Source organism: Zeus faber (genome assembly GCF_960531495.2).
Source record: "Zeus faber genome assembly, chromosome: 5".
Lineage (NCBI taxonomy): Eukaryota > Metazoa > Chordata > Actinopteri > Zeiformes > Zeidae > Zeus > Zeus faber.
The window spans coordinates 18,437,162-18,450,482 of NC_137192.1; the positions used below are offsets into that span (position 1 = coordinate 18,437,162).

At 41.9% G+C, this 13,321-nt stretch overlaps 1 protein-coding gene across 8 annotated transcripts in view; it reads left to right on the top strand.

Annotated features, from left to right (window-relative positions):
* Positions 1-13,321, top strand: part of r3hdm2 (R3H domain containing 2) — a 53,973-nt gene that overhangs the window by 30,297 nt on the left and 10,355 nt on the right. For 5 of the 8 annotated variants that reach the window (XM_080000482.1, XM_080000481.1, XM_080000484.1 and 2 more), the window contains 11 exons: positions 165-243; positions 702-761; positions 1,222-1,362; positions 1,897-2,005; positions 2,315-2,410; positions 5,216-5,265; positions 5,971-6,024; positions 10,807-11,042; positions 11,560-11,720; positions 12,075-12,173; positions 12,864-13,157. In XM_080000482.1, coding sequence (XP_079856608.1) covers positions 165-243; positions 702-761; positions 1,222-1,362; positions 1,897-2,005; positions 2,315-2,410; positions 5,216-5,265; positions 5,971-6,024; positions 10,807-11,042; positions 11,560-11,720; positions 12,075-12,173; positions 12,864-13,157 — 1,379 coding nt within the window. The remainder of the gene's footprint in view (positions 1-164; positions 244-701; positions 762-1,221; positions 1,363-1,896; positions 2,006-2,314; positions 2,411-5,215; positions 5,266-5,970; positions 6,025-10,806; positions 11,043-11,559; positions 11,721-12,074; positions 12,174-12,863; positions 13,158-13,321) is intronic. The other 3 variants (XM_080000485.1, XM_080000486.1, XM_080000487.1) reach the window with 3 other exon arrangements.

Here is a 13,321-nt window from a genome sequence, read left to right on the forward strand (position 1 = left end):
GTGTGGTATGCTTAAGTGCTAAGCGGAGCACCAGGCCTGAAGTCTATCTATATAGATTTTATTTTATCTTTTTATTTTAATTACGATTTCTACAATTCAAATAATCATACTAATCTTCTTTTGTTTTTAACCCCACCTCACTATTCTATTTTTCCCTCCGTCAGACTCCAGTCAAGAGTACACAGACTCAACTGGCATTGATGTGCATGAGTTTCTGGTCAACACACTGAAAAACAATCCCAGGTATGTAGTTGTATCTAAGATTGATAAATAGCTGGGGCCTGACAAATACAAAATGAAAACACCTATCTGCTTAGACACCTGAAGGACAAGATGTGTATAAATGCTTCTCAGCCTGCACCTCAACTTGTATATTTAACTTACACAATATCGAGTAATGTTCACACAGAGAGTAAATAGTTCCTGCAACTTGAGCCTGCACCATATAGAGAAGGGAGATCCCTCCTTTCTCTTAATGGACTTTCTATTTAGAGTTCTCCAGTACTTGGCATGCAATATGGGCATGCTGTAATCCTCTGGGGGTGTAGGGAACAGAAGGGGCGGTTCATCCTCACTTTAGATGGATCGGAAAGGTATTCATTGCACTGTGTCTGTCCTTTGATCCTTCCTTGGTTCTCTCGCTCTCGCTCTCGCTCTCGCTCTCTCTCTCTCTCTCTCTCCCTCCCTCTCTCCCTCAAAAGGGATCGAATGATGCTGCTCAAACTAGAACAAGATATCCTGGAGTTCATAAATGACGACAAGTGAGCTATGTTCTTCACAACCACACACTCTTTATTTAAATTTAGATCTCCCAAGTCCATCCCATTCATTTATTTTTAGGTTGTTGTGGTGATGAGATAAATATGACAAGTTGTAGTTCATAATAATTAGCAAGATTGATTTTTCTTTCTTTTTGTTGAGATATATATATATATATATATATATATATATATATATATATATATATATATATATTTATTTATAAAGTAAACAAGTTAAATTCAATGACACTTAACACAATGGGTGTGGGCTTTGACTACAATTTTTGTATAGGTAGCAAAAAGTGTGTATTTGCCCACGTAGATGTCACTTTTGTTGTTCTTGGTTTGAGTATTTTCATCTCAACCACCAGTTCATGGGCCTTATTATGTATTCTCAAATCTGTGTCCTCAAATCAAGTTTATTTTTTTGAATGCACCGTTGCTTCAATTCCATCTGCAGTAACCAGTACAAAAAGTTTCCCCAGATGACCTCTTACCACCGCATGCTGCTGCACCGTGTGGCAGCTTACTTCGGCATGGACCACAATGTGGACCAGACGGGCAAGGCAGTCATCATCAACAAGACGGGAAACACCCGCATGTGAGTGGCTCAGTAATTCTAGTCTAGGCTTAAAATCTAGACTGTAGACATGTTATACCTTTTTGAAATTATATATACACTATATAACTGTCCCATATGCGTCATGGACATAGTGGTGTTGATTTATTGTATTTAAATAAATGGTGGACAGTCTTAATATGCATCAATGGAATAGCTATTTCTTAACCATTTGATTTTAGTTAAACTTTCCCCCCAAGTTAGGATATAAATAACAATATTGATTATTTTTAATATTATGCCGCAGTTTTTAATGACATTTTATATAGAAATCAAATTTTCAGCTAAATTCGGCTTATAACAATATTATACAGAAGATGTGTCAATGCTGCATATTCTGTCGTGGGAAATTGTTCAAACTAAAATCCTAATGTACAATTATACACAACTGTGCATATTGATCATCGCTTGTATCAGAAATGGAAAGATTGGCTAAGGTGTCAAATATAATGTCTAATTAAAATGGATCCATTTTGGTCGGTGTTCATATGCTCACGTCATGTTCCCTGCCTCCAGCCCGGAACAAAGGTTCTCTGAGCACATTAAGGATGAGCGCAACATGGACTTTCAGAAGAAGTTCATCCTTAAGAGGGATGACGCCAGCATGGATAAGGACGATAATCAGGTACACTTGACTGTGTTCAGAGAGAGAGTCTCAGACTTTGATTGCTTTACACAACTTAACCGACTCTTAAGTATCTCCTGCATAACAAAAGAAGCGGCGCCTGTCCTATTAGATAACATGTCCTATCTGTCCCGAATTTATATTCTTAATGACCTGTTTGAGATGGATAGACCCCACTCAGACCTGGCACCTTGTCTTCAGATTGTGTTTTAGATAAGATCGAGACAGAATTGCATGCGCACCTGAGATGAACATGTGTCTCAGTAGTCCACAATGCGTCTGTTATGCCTTTGTCGACTCATGTGGCAGATCCGCGTGCCGCTGCAGGACGGGCGGCGCAGTAAGTCCATCGAGGAGCGAGAGGAGGAGTATCAGCGGGTACGAGACCGGATCTTTGCCCGAGAAGTAAGTATTTGGCTAGAAAAAGGTCGACGAGCAATAATAACAAAAAAAAAGACGAAAGGATAAGTTTGCCATTTCTCAACCCAGGCCTTATTTAAATGTTGGTTACCATGCTTTGTAACTGTTTTTTTTTTTTTTTTTTTTTTGTTATTATTTTTAATACAAGAAAAAATGTCTGAGCCGTGAATTTTAGCAGGTTTTTCTTAGTTTTATTGTGTCTTTTATGCTCCTGCAAATCAGCATTTTTGACTAATGACTAATGTAAGAGACTGGAAACGGGAAGTTATGCTGCTTCCAATTGGGCATTCATCATATTCAGCATTACGTCATGGATGTAATTGCAAAAAATATTTTTGAATGAAGTGTGCTGTTACCTAAACGAGTTTCCCGTTTTTGTTACATTTTTAAGGCTTAAAACTTTGCCCCATTAGACTCCATAATAGTCAATACAAGTAGTCAATAGTAGAGCATTCAGCGAGGTTGTGCTATGAACAGATATAAATGATAGCAACCCAATTTTAATAAGGCCTGAGTTGAAAAAGAGTGTACGTATCCTTTAACAAATTGCATTGACCTGTTAACCTTTTTTTTGGGCTCTCTTAACTGACTGAATAAATGTTATATGAGTAATATATAGGCTTGGGCCGATATTCGATAATATTGAATATCGTGATATTTCCCCCCCATATGCGATATTTCTACAGTATCTAAATATCCCCATCCGTCCGTCTGTATGCGAGACCACAGGGAGTGAACTGAGCAGCAGAGCGCTGGGACAAAGCTAATTTACTTGCTTGCACAAGGATGTATGTGGACGTATGCGCGCAATAGCGAGGAAGCAGATGGAGGATTTGGATGTGGTAGCGATTAAGTTGCGGCTCCAGGTTATTACTGGCATTACTGAAATTATTCAAAAAAAATTTGAAGAAGAATTCTAATACAGAGCTGCCAAGTCTCATGCTTTCACTGTGAGAGTCACGCACATTTATTTAATTATTTATTTATTTAGGGCATTTAGCAGACGCTTTTGTCCAAAGCGACTTACAATAAGTACATTTAACTTGAGAAAGAGAAACCACAACATATCATAGTCGATATGGTAGGAAAAATAAAAGGCTCTCATTTGATCATAGTGGCTGCTACATAGCAAGTGCATAGTAAGTATTACAATATAAGTGCTAGTGAATAAGTGCAAGTGCATTGTTTATTTTATTTTTTTGTTTTGTTTTCTGAGTGTGTGTGTATGTAAGTGTGGATGTGTGTGAGGGATGGAAGGGGTTAGGGTCAGGCAATGCAGAGTCAAGGTGAAGTTTGAACAGGTGGGTCTTGAGTCTCTTGCGGAAAGTAGCGAGTGACTCTGCTGTTCTGACGTTGGCCGGAAGCTCGTTCCACCACTGAGGCGCCAGAACGGAGAAGAGTCGTGACTTCGCTGAGGGAGCATTGTTTGTTCTTAGCGATGGCGGTACCAGCCGGCCAGCTGAGGTAGTGGAGCGGAGTGATCACGCTGGGGCGTGTGGTCTGACCAGCGTTTGGAGGTAGATTGATGCAGTTTTATTGACAGCCCTGAAGGCCAGTACCATTGTCTTGTATCTGATGCGAGCTGCAACGGGGAGCCAGTGACGGAGGAGGGGGTTTACAAGGGCGAACTTTAGCAAATTGAACACGAGGCGTGCTGCGGCATTCTGGAGGCGCTGCAAGGGTTTGATCGCAGAGGCAGGGAGTCCAGTCAGGAGGGAGTTGCAGAAGTCCAGGCGGGAGATGACAAGTGTTCGGACCAAGAGCTGTGTTGCTTCCTGCGTGAGGAAAGAGTGCATCCTGCGGATGTTGTGGAGTGCCAATCCACATGATCGGGCCACAGCAGTAATGATGGGGGAGCGGGATAGTTTGTTGTCGAGGATCACGCCCAGGTTCCTTGCGATCAAATGAAGGTGATACTGTGATGTCCTCGACAGTGACTGACAGGTCCACATGAGGGCAGTCCTTCCCTGGGAGGGAGAGTAGTTCGGTCTTCTCGAGGTTCAGTTTGAGGTGATTTCCAGTTGTCCAAGTGGAGGTGTCTGCCAGACACTCCGAGATGCGGGTTGCAGTGTAGATGTTGGGGGATGGGGGGGGGGGAAGAGAGGAACAGTTGGGTGTCATCTGCGTAACAATGGTAAGAGAAACCGTGTGAGGTGATAACCGACCCTAGTGATCTATTGTATAGGGAGAACAGAAGTGGCAAGAAGTGGAACAGAAGACAGAGCATATAAACCGGTTCACACGCCACACCTCCTATTCTCAGGTAAAGGTAAAGGTTCTATAATTCTATTATTTTTATTCGATGCATATATTTCCTCACTTGTGCTGGCTTGGTGCCCGTCGCTGTTCACGTGGCGAACAGGAGATACTTTCCGCACGCACGTTTCGTGAGCGCCCATGCGCACCTTCCTAGTTGGAGTGGCATAAAGTGATGCGCTCTCTGCCATCCGGCATAAAGGTTCACCGTTTCTCCAAAGAAAACAAATGCAGAGTGTTTTCATTGTACCAAAAAAGCGCCGTGCGTAACGGGAACACTTTCTCCGTCACTCCCCTCCCCCCGCCAACAATGACGATAACATCGTGTGTCGCGATATTTGGGTGGGACCGCATCGCGATATAACAATTTGGATATTGCCCAAGCCTACTAATATACCCCATTCTAAATTCCTGTATGGTCTAGTGAACCTAATTTTGTTTCATTCCTTTTATTTGAGACTTGGTCTGCAAAGAATTTAAACATTGTGCCCAAGTGATTCTGACTGTATGGATCTAGCTATCCATAATTTGCAGGTGTCTTTTTCTTTGCAGTCCTCTCAAAATGGATACATCAACGATAACAGGTAAGATGATGCATCCCTCTCCAGACTGTTGTGTGCATTTTAGAAAGAAAGCCCCTCTCTCCCCTCCTTCCCCTTCTCAGGCTCCACTGTACTATAACAGACTGTGACAAAGGCAGGATATATTAATTGTGTTGTATTTTCATGCCACTATGTATTAGGTAAACTTCTCCCTATGTTTTGAAGGTTGTTTTTTTTTTTTTTGTTCTCTTCTTGAAGAAGAGCATTTCAGGTTTTCTTCATCTTTTCATGTATTTTTATTTATATTTATTTTTCTCCAGCCAATGGCTGATTGAAGTAACTTATAATAGATTTGGCTGGCACAATTGGGTTTCTGACCGCGGGCAATACAGCATCTGTTCGGCTGTAGAAGTGGACCATATTGCAGGAATAAAAGTTAGCTAAAACAGGCAGACAGAGTCCACCTCCCTCCCCAGGCTCCTGGCTGTTGACGATGACAGATTAGTAGACAATATGCTGAGAAGGAGAGAAAAGGGAAGCGTGGGCTTTTGAACAGTCAGTTTCTGCTTTGTGTGCATTTTCTTTTTTCTTTTTTCTTCCAGGGGTAAAAGTTCTGCACTGTACTTCCCTCAATCTCCCAATCCCTCCCTCCCCAACCACTTACCCCCACCCTCCCCACAACCCTCCCATCTTCTCCGGTTCATCCCTGTAACCCTAGCGTTTTTCTCCAAATGTTAATCCCAACAGGCTCTCCACTGAGGGCTACTCCTCTAGCTCTCAAAAGAGGAGGCAGATCTTTAGGTACTGGGGGTGAACTGCTGACTTTGACTTGTGTGTTGCCATGCCCATTTCAGAAAGTGGTTTGGTGGTGGTAATGGTGACTTGACCTGTGGTGTTCTTTGGTTTGTTTGTTCTATGAATATATATCTATGCTTGGCATAGTCTGCTGATTGATGGCTAATACAGCACTGCATCGTGGGGCTTCCCATGACCCATGCATGGCTGCTTTATTATTTCACTGGGGACTGATTGACCTACTTACCTTCCACCCCTTCCGCCATCACTGCATTCTTCTTTTCCTATGGTAGCTGCTTTCAGTTATGTTGTTTGTTTTGTGACTTATTTTGGTCTCCGGGGTTTTTCCATATCATTTGCTGTATAATAGATGTTAAATTGTTATCATTCTAATTTTGACTTTTACTTATTTTAAAAAATAATAATCACTTTTTTTTTTTTTTTTATAAATAATAAATCTGGCTAGTGTAGACTCTGGTCGAAACAGCTTTCTTTCTGCCAAGTTTCGGGTCCGGAATGATACAGGTTTTGTATTGACCCTGGTTCATGCCAAGATTTAAGAATTGTGAAAATGTGACCACTTATGCTTCTGTTCATACTTCAGAGTTAGCAGCAAGACTAAAGTGCAACAGCGGTAGGCAATGAGAAACTTTTAAGTAATTTCACTCCTGCCAACAAATGACACTAGACTAGCAGTGCCAGAAAAGGAGTCTACTGTACTACAAAGTTACTAAGGGCCACAAAACAGACAGTTGTGAAAATGATTTTTATAAATGCACTCCAGCATCCTGCTGGTGTTTTTGTTTGAGAGCGATCCGTCTCCCTGTAAATCACGATGACCTATTGGATGTGGATGGGAATGTAATTACTGTCTCTTTTCCATAAAAAATCTGCAACTCTCACAGTAAACACACAGTTCCAAGCAAATGGCAACCTATGCACACAGGCTTCTGCAGGATTATAGCCTCCGATTTACGAGACCCAGGCTTGACAATAATCCAATTCACTGATATTTAGCCACACCGTCATGATAAAGTTTTTTTTATATCGCTTCAACAGCAGTTGGCTTGAACTGCAGTGTTTCAGAGAGATAATAGTACAATATGGCATCTTACTTTATTGCTTAATACAGTAACCTCAAAATAATAAGCAAGCATTCAACGTGATTATTTTTCCATCATCGGAAGACAACCGGAGTGATTGCCAACATAATCTTTTAAGGTGATGCAGTATCGGCCGAAGAAAGTGCGATTGCCCCATTGTACTATGTATTGCAGATCATTGGCCAGAAGCTGCCGAAGCTCTTCTCTGGATACATTTTATAATAGCAGTTGATGCCAACTAATTGGGTTGACTCCCAATGATCCAATCATAACGTTCAGGTTAAAAAAAAAAAAATACAGTCGTTTTCCCATAACCCTAGCTTTCTGCCTGATAGAAATACCATTTGATTCAATCCAAAAATTTAACTTGAATAGTTTTTTTTATATTTTTCTTTTTTCTTTTTATCATTTACTTTCAACACAGCATTTACTTTTGAAACCATTCAGTAATTTGAATACCACTCCTCTCCACCCTCTTGTGATTGCATAGACTTCAGTTTCTTCAGAGGGAAATCCCAGGTTTGTTAGCTCAACACCAATATTTCTCATTCTTCCCACAGTAGCTGATTACTAAAGAGCAGTTTGTTTTGTAAATTAAAGTGATCCATCATAGTGACAAGTCATGCTGTTCAGTTATACTGTCGCAAACCTCCACCAACCAATACGTTTTTCTTTTTCAAACACTGGATCCAATTCATCCAGTAACTACACATTTCCAATGGGGGAAATATTTTTACACATACTCTACATGCTTAGAAGAGTGATGTGTGGAATGATTGATGAAAAGATGAAAAAAAACAAAAATAAACACAGGGAAAAATATGGTGAGGTCCAACATGTTCAGTTTAGTTGACAGAATATTTCTTTAGGGATAGGTTTGCTATTTTTCATCCCAGTTCCTATTAAAAGGTTGGTTTCCATCATTTCTAACTGTTCATAGCACAACCCTGCCGAACACTTTACAACTGAGAAACGTACTCCTGCCGAAGCTTCTTAACTGTGCTTGAATGGAGTCGAATGGGGCAAACGTTTAAGCCTTAAGCCAAACGTTAAATCTGCTTTTCGAAAATGGGAAACTCACACTAATCACACATGTCGTAGTGTATTTTTCAACATGTTTTGAATAACAGCAAAATCACATCTTATTTTCTACCACTTTTTGCAATTGCTGCAGTACAACCAAAGCATGTGTAAACTTCCAAAGCTATATCTGCACATGTAATAAGAGTAGGTATTCTGTCTCTTACATTAGTGCGGATGTCACCAAAAGAGTCGATGTGAGCAAGTGCACAAGACTGACGTAACCGTAACAGACTTAACAGTAAGCGTTATAAATGATGAGAGACAACATTTGAATGAGGCCTGGGCTGAATCTAGCCTTTAACATAACAAACAAACCACAGGCTTCTCGTTCTGACAACCATACAAGAACCACTTCAGCGCTAAGGAGAAATATTAGAACCTTCCTCACAATCGGCGTGTCATTAAGACTGAAAATGAAGAAGGCACTTAACCACCAAACTGGCTTTGGCAGATTGTGTGATAGCGAGGTGTTATCGTGAGAGAGCGGTGGAGATGGAGTGTCATGTGATGAGCAGCAGAGCCCCTCCTCCCACGCATCTCCTCGCTCTCATCTTTGTCTGCAGAGCGATGCGAAGCGAGCTGGGGACGCAGCGCTCCCCTTAATATAGGCTGTGCACAGTGAGCGCTAAAAATAGTTTTTCCATTAATTACGGCTTCTCTCAAATATTTATCAACCACTCACCTACATACACGGCTCACAACCGCTAGGCGTTGCAGCCTTTACCACAGCCCTCTCCCGTCGGTTGAGATCCCCAAAAATCCACTCTTTTGTGCACCCTCCCCCTCCAACCCCGTCCTCAGCCTGAACCCACTGCTCGTCTTTCCTACCCAGGCAGCGCTCAGGCGCAGAGGGAACCCAGATTTTGAAATGTTGTCTCTGCTTCCTCTAATACAGAGCTGTAGCTCACTATTGGTGAATAGCTTTGTATTATATAATAATTCATCATAAAATGCCACCCCACACATTATCTTAAAAGCTTTTTTTAATGTTCAAAATGCTAAATCATGGGTGTCGAGTAGCGACGTACAAATACTTTCTTACTGTACGTAATTACAGCGTTCAACTATCTGTACTCAGTGTGGTCAGTTTGGTAGAATTTCAACTTTCACTCAACTAGCTTTTTTTTAAATCTATTACATAGCACAGTCTAATATAGACATGTTATTTCACTTTTTACAAAAAATCTGGATTTATATTAATATACTGTATATCAAAAGAAACTTTTAACAGTAAGTACTTGCTTTTACTTGAGTAGAAATGTCAATGTGGTACTCCCACTTTTAATAGTAGTAGTTTTGTATCAGGGTATTTGGAATTTCACTTAAGTCCAAGGTCTGAGTATTTCATCCACCAGTGATACTGTTGCAGAGGAGTTATATTATGGTTCAGAAAGTGAGATAATCAACTAAGACAGACATTGCCTTTACTTCTGAATTGAAGTGAAACATTGTTCATGACAAGTGCCTTGGAAGCTCAACCATAGCCATTTATTGAGGGGTACCTGGAGGTGGTCACTGTCCGAATATTGGATTTCTTGGCACCACTACAACTAAACACCACGATATATATATATATATATATATATATATATATATATATATATATATATATATATATATATATATATATATATATATATATATATATATATATATATATAGTTGAACGAGTGTTAATTATGAAAATATTCTTTCATCAATGTGTGTTTGAGTCAGTATGTTTGTGTATGCATCAGATGTGCACTGTGTCTATTTCTATCTGTCACTTTGTCATGTCTGTTAAAAAAGAAAGTATGTAAGTCTCTGCATGAGGTTTATTTTTTTTGTGAATTTAAAAGCTTGCCTTTTAATAGCGGGTTTTGTCACGACCACTCTGAGTCTCATGTCTTGTGTGCGAGCCTTATGGACGTTGTCTTGTTCAGTGTCTCATTGGTCCTGGCGTCCTCCCCACGGTGTTGATGACTGTACCTGCATGTGTGTTCTGTGATGAAGAATGGTTTGATTTGGGGTTTGTGCAGGTGTATGCACACAGTGGGAGTTGCCTGGTTTTGACTTTCTTTTTCACTGTTGTTCCACTTAACACCCCATCATGCATCTGTCTGTTGAATGCCCCATGCTACCAGCCTGTCATGCCGTGTCCTCCCAAACCAGTTGATGACCTTCCCTCTTCTCTTTCACCTCCGCCCTCCCTCTGCTATCCCTCACTCTTTCTCTCCACTCTCCAATTATCCTCTCTCTGATTTCCGTATTCTCTGCTCCTCTCGGCTTTATCTATCCGTTGTTCTATGGTTCTTCCTCTTCAACTCTTCTTATCTCTTTTATTACACACCCTTTTCCCGTTTTGAACTGCCGTCCTTACCGGCCTCCTTTAATTTCTCCTACTTCTTTCTTCCCCCTCTCTACCTACTTCCTCTTTCTGCCCTCGTTCCTCCTCTCTCTCTCTCTCTCTCTCTCTCTCTCTCTCTCTCTCTCTCTCTCTCTCTCTCTCTCTCTCTCTCTCTCTCTCTCTCTCTCTCTCTCTCTCTCTCTCTCTCTCTCTCTCTCTCTCTCTCTCTCTCTCTCTCTCTCTCTCTCTCTCTCTCTCTCTCTCTCTCTCTCGCAGGGGAAACCGTGAGAGCTCCAGCCGGGCGTCGAGCAGCCGCCAAAGCAGCACGGACAGCGACATGAAGTGCCTGGAGCCGCGGCCCTGGAGCAGCACTGACTCGGACAGCTCCAACCGCACGCTGAGGCCGCCCGTCACCAAGGCCAGCAGCTTCTCCGGCATCTCCATCCTCACCCGGGGAGACAGCCTGGGCAGCAGCAAAGGCTCGCAGGGCAGCTGCAGGGGCTCGCGCTCAGGTAAATTCTCCTGGAGAAGTGAGAGGGATGGTAGAGGGAGGGAGGGGCAGATCCGTGGCAGAAGGTACATTAGGCAGTCCTGTGATTTCAAAGTTTTTAATTGTGATTTGTGATGTGCTTTTCCTCAAAACATGAGATGTGTTGGCAATGTTTGTGGGGGGTTTCTTTCAGTAAAATTGTGCAAGTAAAAAAAAAATATATATCCCTTTCTATGATAATGCACAATGGATGGAAATATTGAATATATTTATTGCATATAGTAATGGAAATATTTTAGTACTCATCTTGTATACTCATCTTTAATTTCTTAAACATTTAACCAGATAGATGGGAGAAGGGAGGGGTGATATTGAGAATACCTGTTGGAGGAATTCCAGAAATTTGATTGGCCCTCTAGTGGTCCAAAGGAAACATTGTTATCTTGGAATATAGGTTGATATAAAGAATTAAACATTACATTATTTTGACCAAAATGTTTTAATATAAGAAAAATGCCCCTTTTTATCTATTGGTCCAGGCTTGCCCCTGGTGAGTCCAGATGTGTGTCCCCAAGCCTCCCAGTCCAGCCGCAGCCTGCTGCCCTGTCCATCCCAGCCCCTGCAGCCTCAGGCTCAGCCTCAGACCGCCCTGCTTCCCACCCCACAGCAGCACCCCATGGGAAACCACATGATGGCTCAGGTAACAAACCCCTTTAGATAAATGAAGTTATACATTTATACATTTTTGAATTAAAATTATTAATTTAATTTTCATGCATCTAGTTTTGGTTCAGCTAAACATCTTTTAACACAACCATTTTAATGTGAGAATGCCACGGGATTTTTGACCCAACATCTGCATTCTACGGGGGTCAAATGGCCTATGCACTCTCAGTTCAAGGTTACATTTTTCCTCCGTATTCTAACCCACAAATCTTTCCTGTGTCTGTCATTCTACCTGTTCCTCTGGCTCTGCTAATTGTTCTCTCTCTCTCTCTCTCTCTCTCTCTCTCTCTCTCCACTTTTTCATCCCTCTTTCTGGTGGCGTATGCAGCCGGTGGCATCACTGCAGCCCGCTCAGTCAGTCTCCTACTCCAGCCCCTCCTGCCCCCAGGTCCTCCTTCCCGTCTCTCCTCCCCAGCAGTACACCATGGTACTGACCTCACGCCACCTCCGCATCTTTCAACTAGTATCAAAGCACGCTCTACTTTTTGTTTAACAGAGGACAATTATGCCCACATTGTTTTTTTTGGTCAAGTCTGTATTCAAAATCTAAAATAAGCCTGGTTATTTAATACTTGAATGACTCAATGCATTTAATTCTTCAGAATAACTTAAAGGAAAACTCAGGTATTTTTTCAACATTAACCTTATTTTTCAATAATTTTGAGTCAACTACAACGGTGCAATCGCAACCATGTTCTTCGGGGAACAGGATTGCACCGTCTTAAACTAGTCTTTCAATAGTGATCAATTTGAATTATTTTAATGCCAATCACTGAAGTTGACTCCCAGATGACCGAAAAATATCTTTTGGGTTTGAAAATACTAGAGTTCTCCTTTAAGTTATTTTAAAGAATTAAATGCATTCACACTGCAGCACACTGGTGCTGATGATCAATCTTACATTTACAAGCTGTGACCATAAACCAATACAGCTGTCTCTTTATCCATTAAAGTGAGTAATGTTGTTGCAGCCCGGCTGCTTCATAATTAATGTTAACGCACAACTTCATAAGCTTCTCTGATTTGAAGTTAATATTGTAGGTTGCTGATGAGGGACAGAGATCAGTTAAAAAAGGTGTTTCAACCCCACTAGCTGCTTCATTCCTCTCCTTTGCAGGGAGAAGAGCTGGCTCCCCAGTTTGGCCAGATGACGCTGAGTCGGCAGGGCTCCAGCGACAACCCCGAGCCTCCACCCATGTTTCAGCCCCCGCCCACTGTTCTCTCCCAGCACCCCCCACCACAGACGGGATACATCATGACCACTACGGGTCAACCCATGGCCCCTCCATCTGGCTACCAACCCACCACAGGGCATCCCCATCCTCCACCCCCGCCGCCTCCTCCGTCACAGCCCGTCATGCAGGCCCCGCCGCCCCCACAGGGCTACATGCAGCCTCCTCCACCCCAGCAGGTATGATAGAAGATTTGAGAATATCAGGCAGGTTGTTTGACATGCAATAGTGTTACCATATTTCCTCAAATAGTAACCGGGGCCTTTATTAACTGCAGAGGGTACCAGGCCTTTATTGGAAGCAGGCTTATATCAGAGGCAGGCTTTTAAATCAAATTCAGCGC